The following is a 12054-nucleotide window of genomic DNA, read 5'->3' on the forward strand; positions in this document are numbered from 1 at the left end:
TTCAATTCGATGAATTTAAGACTATCACCGGTATTGCTGAGTGTTTAAGGGATTGAACTATTATAGTGAAAAATTGGGACTCGATCTTCCGTGGCGGAAGTCCACTTTTTTCTTTAATCTAAAGAGTATTATTTTAATTAAAGATGAACTCTTAAATTACACATGATTGTTTTCTAACCCAATGTTTCCTCCTTTCTGGATAATTATTCAGGGTATAGTTAAGTGGAATAAACCTTTTCGTTAGAATATTTTTTCCGAAGAGTACTATTTTAATTGAAGATGAGCTTTTGGATAGCACAGATTGTTTCCAAACCAAATTTTTCTTCAGGGTTTATTTAAATGCAATAAACTGTTTTATTAAAAGATTTTTTTTATCTAAAGGATATTATTTAATTTGAAGATGAGCTCTTGAATATATGATCTTGAACAATGTTGATGAACATGATCTTGAACATGATCTTGATGAGCTCTTGAACATGATTGTTTCCTAACCTAATTTTTGTTAATCAAAGAGAATAAAAAAAAATTATTTGAATTGCAGGTGAGCTCTTGGATAACGCACATGATTGTTTCCCAACCAACTCATAGTGATAGAAAAGCTATCTTGTCTTGTATTCTGAGAGTCGCGGCTACTTGTTGGAATATGAATAATTTTAATTCAGCGGTGGAAATTTTAGCTGGTCTAAAGTTGGTACATAATTCTCATACATGAAAATTTGATTTGTGTTTGCATAATTGGTAATACAAAAAGCATATTTTTCTTTCCACAGATCCGAAAAACTCAAACCATTTTGGCTTTCCCTACCCGAGAAAGAAAACATCAAGTGCTTGGAAAAATTAAGTAATATTTTTCTTCAGCACCAAATATCTGATGAATATGAATCAGCTTTACAAAAAGCATCTTCTGCTGGCAGAATCATACCTTTCTTTGGAGCATTTCTACAGGATTTGAGGAATATCCTTAAAAGCACACCAAGCTTAGTTGTCTTTTCTCCTAGTGAACCAGGAAAATTATCAGTAAGTAAAATATCTTTTGTTTTTTACACACTTTGGTATAATACCTATTCGAATTTGGTGTATAAAACTCAAAAAATTGTGTGAATGAATACACTGGTTTAAGAAATTAAGAGAATTTGCTGACTTGGTCGATTATCTCTAGAACTACAGAACCGATTTTAATGAAATTTGATATGCACATACATCGATACACTACAAAACAAATAACCATTCAACAATTGTAGTACACACGCTTGATCGCGCTTAACAGTCGTTGGAGTCGGAAGCTGTGAGACAGCGGTTGAAGGATGAACAAACTGTGACATTGTGTTTTTCAATTTCATTGTGTTAACAATTCAATAATTTTTAGATTGGAAATATATATAGTACCTGCAATCAGTTTTGTATTTTTGCGCTTTCCCTTTTGAAGTGCTTTGGAATGTTCTCTCCCCTTCAATTCCTAGAATCGCAGGTAGTCGGCTTTCTTTGTAGTTTCCACGCGGGACCATTTACTTCTACACTTTTTCTTATTTCATAACCGTAACTACTTTAATTTTTAAAAACTTTTACTTTACCTTTCTACTCCTGTCCTAACCGCAACTTCTAATTTTCATTAACTGCAACTCATCTTTAGCATTTTCCCGTAAAAAGACACCACTTTTCTCAATTCGTGACATTCGATTCTTGTATAGCTTCGGCTCCGTGTTCCCCCCTCTTGGGTGTTGAAAGAAATGATGCAGATCACAGTTTTTTTTAATTTTTTTGAACCTAAAATGATTTCTCGACATCACTCTCGCCATTATGCTAATGAATACAATTTCTGATGCGACTGCATAGTGTCACGTAGACCATTTTTACCAAACATCAATCCCACCATTATTCTGAGGGAAGCCATTGTTTCTGAATGTCTCTCGTAGACGGTTTCTCATCGAAATGATCCAGCTAAGCTTCCTCGGTAGCTTTGTTTTTTTCTCTGAAATCCTGAACCAAAATGATTTTCCGGAGGTAAGGTTTTTTTCAAGCGTCGTATAGTCCATTCAAATACGAAATGCTTTAGCAGTGCATGCTAGAGATTCCCGATCATCACTCTACCACCGTGACTTTTGTGTTGTGCTTCATATGATGCTTTTAGGACACCAATAAATGAATTTTCTGACATCATCAAAAATGTTGCTATCCTAGACTCTAGGTATTATATTTTCATTCCTTTTTTTTTAGATTGTGATGATTTTTTGGGATCATTGTAGCGCAACTGTTTGTCTTATATACGTAACTGGTTAAATTCAGTTTATCATTTTTAAGATAGTTCATTTTTTTAAACTTTTACCCAGCATTATGACACAAACAAAATTGCTTAATATAGGGTATGGTTCCCTCTTACAGATATACTGGTCTTGCAGCGTGATTTCATACTTGAAATAGGGGCAGTTTATCATTTCTTGTGACAATTTCAAACTTTCCAACTCCAACGTGTGTTACGCACGATCATGAGTGTGAATTAAAATTGCTGAATGGTTATTTGTTTTGTATTGTATCAATGTATGTACACATCAAATTTCATTAAATTCTGCCCAGTAGTTCTAAATGTAAACGAAAAAGTCTGCAAATTCTCTTTATTACTTACTCCAGTGTATTTTATTTCAAGTTAATACCGAATCAAACTTACACGCTGTGTGTTGAGCTGTTTTTAAAGGGTGTAGTAGAATTTAAATATAAATTATCGAAATACTTATGCAATTCATTTATTCTTCTCATGAATATTACTTTTACTTTACTATTTTAAACTTAGCTGATTTTATTTACTGACTTTAGCTTTCACTAGCCTTTTTACTGTTTTTTAAACTTTTAATATTGGTTGCTTCCTTTAAAATTCACGGTTGTGTTGATTATACGCAATTTTAGCCTTCGTGATTTTAGTTGGATCCCGGACACTTCTGTGGGTTTATTTTTAAAATGGATTTTAACGTTTTTTTTTCTACTTAATATTAGTTTTATAAGATTATTTACTTAGTATTAACTTAATATAATATTAAACTTTTTATGGGTCATTTGACCTATCGACATACAACAAGTTAATGCCAATTTACAATAACAACATTTGCCATAAATATTCCTTATTTTTTAATACCGTCGCTAAACAACCGTCCCAATTTTTTTGGATTTATGACTGCTAATGTTCAACTCCGTTGACTTGTCATTTTGAACCCAATCCAGAAGACAAGGGAATTACTAGATCAAGTATAGGGAGAAATTTACCTTCGAGGAAGATTTTTTTGAGGAAACTAACATACTTTTGAGTTACATGAGGAGGAAAACCACGAAAATCCCCACGTTTAGCCTGACGGTAAGGAAACTCAATTTGGTTTTATCTTGAAATAAAGTGCTGCTGCATACAATTGCTTGCGTCAAACAGAATTAAAATAAAAGAGGTGGTACATCACAGTTTTTACAGTTGATTGTTTCAGCTGCTTTTGATAATGGTATAATCGACACCAGTTTAACATCAAATGAAGTTTTAAAACTATGCTATTTAAATGGAACTGTCCTTTTTTTAATACTCTTAATTATCATAAAATTGGAACAGACTTCTGAGTAGTCACAAAAACCATGATTTTGCTTAACATGGCAAATAATTTTAGTTGTAAAACGAAATGTTTTCTGAATTAATTTTTTTCTGTAAGCAAAATGTTTTAACGATTTAAATTAGTAATTTGTAGTTATCCTACATGGAGAGCAACTGATAATAGGCTTGAAACTTTTTAATGTAGCAAACAGAGCCACAGTGACTCAGGCGATAAAACATTCACCTCCCTCTGAGGTGAACAATGTTCGAATTCCAACGATGGCTGGTTGATACGAATTCTGCTCCCGGATCTCACCGAATGCAGTGCTAGCGTAAAATATCCTCAGTGTTGGTTTAGAATCCACCCCTTGCCGTTTGGCTAACCTAGGGAGGTTTCGTGGATTTTCCCTCTATGTAATGCAAATACGGGTTAGTTCCACTGAGTCCTTCACTAAGGCTAGTTTGTTTTAATATTTGATCCAGTTCCCTTGACTTCTGGGTTAGGTTAAAAATTACAAGGCTTTTTAGTTGATCACTAATAGTCGTATACTGAGAATTGGGTCAGCTGTTCAACTTTGGTTATAAAATAAAGCAAAAAATCATTCAATATATATATATATATATATATACCAGTTTCAACTGTGCAAATTAATTAACAATTGATATTAATAAAGTTACTCAATAAGATACAAAAGTGTCTAGAATCAAAACAAACTTAACTTTGCTTTAGTAGATTTTGTCCACCAGAGTTACATAAAATGAAATTACCGAACTTTCTGCAATTTATTGATTAACTTTTGGCAATCCTTTTGTCACCACCTCATTTTAGCAAAATTCGTTTGAAAATCACTGATTATTTTATAAATGTTTGATTTTTATAGAACCCTATATTGCTTATACTATAGGGATCAGTTCTGAAAAATCAAAAGAGCTGGAAATAGAAATTCAAAAACATTATGTGCAGAAACCTTTTTTTAAATAACTGAAAAAATCTCTGAAATTTAAGCAAGAACGAAAAAGTGAATGTAGGAGGCATTTATAATCCGAAGAATGTTATCAACGTTTTAATAAAAATATTAAAGCGGGATTTTATTTATTTATTTGAATTGTGTGAATCTCAACGTGTAATTTTTAAATAATGTGGATACGAATTTCGACATTTAATTTTAAAATCATGTAAATACGAATCTCGTTGTTTCATTTTAAAATGACATGAATTCTGATGTAAAACTGTTACGTCACTTGTCATAATAGTAGTGTTTTAAATAACGTGAATACGAAGCGCGATATTTGATATAAAATCGTGAAAATACGAAACACGATTCGTGATCTCGTAAATAGAAATAGTGACGTATGATTTTTGATCATGTGAATGCAATTTCAAATCACGTTTGCATTGGTAGGTAAAAGCGTATAAACTAATAATTTTTTTTCCTCTGTAAGTCGAAAAATCGAAACTTTATTTGAAGAGACAGATTATAAATTTTTTCTTCTTTAGTAATAGTAGAAAATTTTATCATGAATTAATTTTAATTATATAGGTTATTAAAATTAAAACTAAACTAAAATTAAATTCTACAGGTATACACGGTAATTATATTCTTGTGTATAATATACAGTTGTGTTGACTGCCAAACATGGGGAGTAACTGCAATTTGGAAATTATGGTTCTGATATTTTGGTTAGAAGAGCTATAGAAAGTTTGGGCCCCTTAATTTTAGCTTCACATTTTAGATATTTAAGGAGGAAATTAAAAAAGAAGTCATATTTTAATTTTTTTTTAATCAATTTTCGACCAATTTCCATCAAATTCATGTTTTTGTTTCATTATAGTTTAAAATGGTCTAGCAATTTCTCTTAGAATTTAAGAGCTTTTTTTTAACTAGAACTAAAAAACTTAAAGGAACAATTAGAAAAATCATTATTTCTGTGAAATTATCTCTAAGTAAATAAAATTCACAAGTGCAATAATTTTTTGAATAGCGCAATTAGCTTTAGAGACATAACCAAACATTATAAAGGGAACAAATGACAGTACCAAACATTTGACTGCTGTGTGTAAACATGCGCAGTCATATTTTCCAGATTACGGCAACCGTCATGCATTGACGATCGAAAAAAAAGACTTAATCAGAGAATGTGCATTTTTATATCTGATTCCGTAACTCAATTAAGAATATTTCAGGTTAACCCATTGAATTAGTAAGATTGATTTTAAGTTCATGAAAATCTGATTATAGAACAATAATTATTCAGGATGACTGCTTACTGTACAATTTTTGATTATGTATGTTTCGTTACAGTTCATATCAGATTTTCAAGGAGAAGATCACTTTTCATCTCGTATCGGTGTGGGAGGATTAATAAATAAGGATAAAATCAGAAAAATACACAATGTGTTAGAGAAAATCGATACCTTTCACAAATACCAATCAGAGGAAAAGAATTCTAAACATTCTGAAACAACTGAGACTATGAAAATACGTTGGTAAATATATACATTTTAAATATTTTTTACATTTAATAAAATGCATTTTTATTCTATCATGATTTTTAGTTGGAGAATACTGTTTTTGTTAGCACTTTAGAATAAAAGTGATGATTCAAATATGAATTCAACAAAATTAATACATTATTTTTATTAATTTGATTTACGGTAACAGGGCTGATTTGCCAATAGAACAGTATTACGGAGAGCTTCTCCTTTTTGACGCAGCTAAAAATGCGTGTTTACAAAAATGGGCCTTCTACAAAATGCGTGTTGAAGTAAATCGATGAAGTTCGAAATGCGTGTTAACGAAAATGAACAGAGACCAATATTCGTGTTCAAGGAAATGAAAAAACTCGGAAAGCATTTTTTTTTTAAGAAACGACATAACTATTTAAAGAAATGGACTTTTGATTGCTGGCATTCGTCATAAGATTTGATTGATTCTATTTTTCAAACTTCCATTATGAATATAGTTTTTTTTGTTTTGTTAAGAATCATTCAATGGCAGTTCACAATATTTAATGTAATATCATGATTTGAAAGCGCAAAATTACTTCTTTATTTCTCCCAGTTAAATCGCTCATCACAAGGAATCCCCGGCTAAAGTGTAAGTAGTAGTAGTAGTTATTGTTCGGTAGCGCTTTTTATTTTTGTCAATAGGTGCTGTACCGCAGTATGACAAGGTTACCTACCCGACAGATCCAAATAAATTAGTAATTCATGCGATTCCTTTGCCTCCTATATTATTTAGAACATTTTTTATAAAGTTATTTTTTCTGAAAAGATATTAAAAATAAACTTTTTATAATGTTGTCACGCGTTCAATAAATTTATAGTGGTTTAAATAGAATTTTACAAACTGCTTTCACTATACTGAATACGATAAGATGTCTGAATAGTTACGCCTGGAATATTATAGACCCCGAAGTCCTGAACATTGCCCTGTAATGATTATGCCTAATGTTTAAAAAAGTAAGCACGAAATTCCTCGTTTAGTTGTTAAATTTTGGTCGGGCATTTTATTTTCATTTTATAACCGTCGTTGAACAGCCGACCCAATTCTTGGGTTAACGACAACTAATGTTCAACTCTGTAGCCTTGTAATTTTGAACCCAATCCAGAAGACAAGGGAACGGAAGAAATTTGCCTTTGAGGAAGACTTTTTTCATGAGACTAACCCACCTTTGTGTTACATGGAGAGGAAAACCACAGAAACCTCAGACGGTTAGCCTGACGGTAAGGGAACTCAATTTGGTTTTACCTTGAAATAAAATGTTTCTTCATATAATTGTTTGCATCAAGCAGAGCCAAAATAAGAGAGATGGCACACCACAGTTTTTACAGTTAGTTTTTACGTTTTGCTGCTAAATTTGGGTTGAAAATTTTATTTTATTTTATAACCGTCGTTGAACAACAGACCCAATTCTTGGGCTTACGACTACTAATATTCAACTACGTAGCCTTGTGATTTCGAACACAATCCAGAAGACAAGGGAACTCCTGGATCAAGTAGAGGGAGAAATTTGCCTTCGTGGAAGACTTTTTGATGGAACTAACCCTCATTTGCGGGTCATGGATAGGAAGAGCACGAGAACCTCTCACGGTTAGCCTGATGGCAGGGGGATTCAAACCCGTGATTCCCTTACCGCTGAGGATATTTCACGTCAGAACTGTTGTCGATACAAGCTGGATGCGGAATTCGTATCGAATAGCCATTGCCGGGATTCGAACCCACTTGACTTCATTGGAAGACAAACGCTCTATCCCCTGAGCCATCGCGGCTCTGGTTTGAACATTTTTGTTTTATTGTAAAACAGTCGTTGAACAGTCGACCCAATTCTTGGCTTACGACTACCAATAATCAACTCCGTATCTTTGTAATTTGATCCCGATATAAAAGACAAGGGAGCTCCTAGATCAGTACTCCCAGAGGTATTGATTTGTTATGGGAACATGGAGGACTTTATGTCCCGACAGATTTAACATGCCTCAGTCGCTATTTACTACACAGGGAGTCTTCGGCCTTCGGGGATCGAACCACCCGCGATCATTTCAACATGGGCCCAGCCTTTGGGTTGAACATTAAAAAAAGAAAATGTATTTTTTTTATTTATTTATTAATTTTTTTTTTTGCTTAGTCCTTTTGCTTAAGCACACATTTTGAGCTGAGTCACAGATTTTGAGCATTTTGTTAAACACGCATCTCAAGTTGCGTCCTAAATAAAAAGCTCATCGAATACTTATTGTTTTATTTCAGACATTGGGTATAAATAATATGAATAAAGAAAAATTCAAATATAAGTGTATAATTAATATGAAACATATTTTTCTAGTATGTGCTATGAAGGAAGTCTTTATGAAGTATCTTCTAACAGTTTCTTGACTAGCTGTGAAGATTATTTAGCCATACTACATCATGGCTGTACTGTTATTCATTGGGAAGAAGATCGATCCGCTTTAGTGTGTTTGAGACTGGAGAAAAATAATGGAACATTGACATGGTCCAAACCTCTTTGGAGTTCATTAAGATGCAGTGGCATTCAGGATTATAATTTGGCACATTCGGAATATGAACCTGTTCTGGATGTTGTTTATAATTCAATCGAAGAAGGATTTCTTGATTTATTTAAAGTAAAAGAAATTTATTTAGTTGATAGAGATATGGGTGATGTTTCTAAACGACATGGAATTCCAGAAAATATTGATAAAAGCTGCCTTCGAATATTGTATGGAAACAGCCTATCCGAAAATCATTTTATGAATTTTGTCGCCCCAACATTAATTATACATCAATGCCACGAACGTCTTAATTATGTAGTTAGAGAATTAAGAAAGCAGAAAGCCTTATGTGATCGAAGGATATTATGGTTGAAAGAAAAGTATTTTCATCTCTTTTACGCTGTCTCTAGAGGACCAATGCCTGCTGAAGCTATTCAGGTTAGTAACAGGCTTTATTTGCTGCTTTGACTTATTAGAAAAAAAAACGACCAAGTACGCCAGGTTTTTTTTTACCTGGTCTAAAACTGTTAAAATCATTAAATAATTCTTAATTTTGTTAACCGTGAATATAAGCGAATCCGTGTACAAACTCTAAATGCTCATTTTCATTGAAAATTTATCCAACATGCGTAACTCAAATATAAGCTGATTTAAAATAATAATATACGTATACTCTGAAATGCCATCTTTTTAAGTAACATTCAATTTTACGTTTGGACTTTTCAATTCTTTACTATTTTACTTAGCCATCTTAGTTTATTTGTTTATCTTTTTTAAGAAATGTATTTTGTCTACGGTAAGAACTCTCCCCACCACAAAGTCCGATGCTTCTATGGAAACAAGAATAGCTCATTTCAGGGAAAGTAGCTTCTCTTCACTCTAGGGCTAACGCAATAGACCGAAGAAAAATATTCTCTCTTCCTATTCTAATTCCGAGCCAAAACCTGTCCTAAACAATAACCTCACACCCTTACTGTGAAATAGTTATACCTCGTTACTATAGTCACCGCCATAGATCCAGACAAATAGCTTGGGGAGCTCTTACTATAGACAAACTATAAAAAATCCACTTTTGTTACCCTCCTCTCTTCTCAAGTCCTTCAACTTACCAAGCCGAAATGATGTCAATCAGCAATTCAAAGTTAATGTGAATCGAGCAGCGAGCGCTATCTATATTCTGAAGCTGGCATGTATATCTTTTTAAATTTGTTTACTGTATTCAGAGAGAACATAGTATTAAAAATTATTTTCCTCTCCTGCATGTTATTTTCTGACAACTGTTATTTTATGTACCCTTTGTATTGTATCGTTTTTGTGATATTTAGTGATAAAGGATCAACTAACCGAAAAATAAACGAGATTTCAGCCGATCTTATGCTTTTGAAAATTATCTATAAATATTCGGCATTTATTCGGAAATATACGCTACTTTTATGAGACCTAAAAATACAGAAATGAAGTAATAATTAAAATACATGCACTATTTAAATTAACATAATTTAATTCTAAAACTCTTCCTTTAAGAAAAAAAAAACTGTTAATTTTCCTGATATTAAAACTTTGTGCCATTTTTATTATCAGCGTAGAATGCGCTGGTCTAAGTTGGACATTATCACCTATGACTTAAAAAAAAATATCGCTTTGTTCTTTAAAAAGCGTTCTAAAACACAGCTTTAATACAAAATACCATTGGGAAATATTCAAAAATCATTTTTATCAGTATCCATACAAAAAATTGCTTGAAAAAGTTTTTTTTAAATGATTTTAGGTTTTTGGAGGAAGAAAATGGACACTTGGAGCTATTGACTCATTGGGACAAAAACGCATGACTGCGAATTCTGGAAAACTCAGAAAGAAAAAGTCCCAATCAACAATACGGGTAAAATAAGTTCTGAAAAAATATATCTCTATTAAATCTAATATATATGCATATAATATCGATATTATATATATATATAGATATTATATATATATATATATATATATATATAGATATTATATATATATATATATATAATATCTAATATATATATATATATATATATATATATATATATATATATATATATATATATATATATATATATATATATATATATATATATATATATATATATATATATATATATATATATATAATATCTAATATCTAATATATATATATATATATATATATATATATATTAGATATTATATATATATTAGATATTATATATATATATATATATATATATATATATATATATATATTAGATATTATATATATATTAGATATTATATATATATATATATATATATATATATATATATATATATATATATATATATATATATATATATATATATATTGATTTTTATTTCTAGGATTTCAATCTTCAAGCAAGTATAACTTCTTCGCCTAAATTAAAAAGCTCAAGTGAATTTTCTTCTTCAATGAGGTTAGTTTTATTTTTATCTCTTCCATTATTTCATAATGTCAAATTTTAAGAATTAAATTCAGCTAAAACTATCTAAATTTAGCCATTATCGAGATGATGCCATGAGGTTGCTAATAATGGTCTCATTATTTGAGTGAAAAAAACTAGAGCAGTATCCTATAAGGACCATCATAAAACTAAAATAAATGATAGATTTTCATAGTCATTAAAAAGTTTTTAGTGTAACACATTTTTTAACAAAGACTGAATTTATTTCGTGAAAACATTAAAAGGTTAAAAAAAAAAATCCAAGTAAATGTTGGTAGAAAGTTTGAGGAGATCATGAGGCATAGAAAACAGAAACATGTTTGAAGTGTTCAAACCTCTATTACTCGGTATATAATAATTATTGCAGTTTTTTAATACTAGCCTAGTAAATATTTATCCTGTTAAAATTTAATCGAATTTCGTCTTTTTAAGGCACTTAAAGTATGTTTTACGATTCTTTTTATACCATTATTAATTTTAATTTGTTTTAGGGACAGTAAAGATTCTCCCCCACGTATTCCAGCAATAACTCATTCCAGTGAAATGGATTTAATTCAATTTGTGGAATTATTTCGGTCTTTTATGGTAAGATCGAGAAAAGACATACATTCACTCTTTGAACAAATTGCAGCTTCTAAACCAAATTTTCCTGACTCAAATGATTCTCCTGAACCTAAAGTTGAATCCATAGACGAGCCTAAATCTGATGAAAAGAAAAGTTATTTAGGTATAAATCAAATTATTCATAATTTTTTAAACTGCAAATTCAAACTGCAGCGAAACTTATCTTTTAATAAGGAAAAGAGGAAAACCAACAGATTCACATTTAAAATCACTAATTTTTAATTTATGAAGAAATTATTTTATATTGAGGCATATTTTTAGTAAATAATAATTTTTTAATTCATAAATTAGGAATTTGAAACTTGCGAAGCTGCTGCAGACAATGACAGAGTTAATTTTATTATTATCTACTCTATTTGAAAATTTTCATCTTAATATTAAATGAAACTTAACTTAAAATGTTGCTCATGTTGACC

General features: G+C 30.8%; 1 protein-coding gene across 1 annotated transcript in view; it reads left to right on the top strand.

Annotated features, from left to right (window-relative positions):
• The window catches only part of LOC107439832 (1-phosphatidylinositol 4,5-bisphosphate phosphodiesterase epsilon-1), a 232922-nt gene that overhangs the window by 162224 nt on the left and 58644 nt on the right, over positions 1-12054 (top strand). Inside the window, exons 19-25 of the mRNA XM_087155060.1 lie at positions 542-687; positions 771-1017; positions 5863-6047; positions 8384-8987; positions 10318-10428; positions 10914-10987; positions 11506-11741. Of these exons, the coding sequence (XP_087011186.1) occupies positions 542-687; positions 771-1017; positions 5863-6047; positions 8384-8987; positions 10318-10428; positions 10914-10987; positions 11506-11741 (1603 nt within the window). The remainder of the gene's footprint in view (positions 1-541; positions 688-770; positions 1018-5862; positions 6048-8383; positions 8988-10317; positions 10429-10913; positions 10988-11505; positions 11742-12054) is intronic.

Source organism: Parasteatoda tepidariorum, chromosome 11 (genome assembly GCF_982258835.1).
Source record: "Parasteatoda tepidariorum strain Cologne lab strain chromosome 11, Ptep-v5.0, whole genome shotgun sequence".
NCBI classification, from domain to species: Eukaryota; Metazoa; Arthropoda; class Arachnida; order Araneae; family Theridiidae; genus Parasteatoda; species Parasteatoda tepidariorum.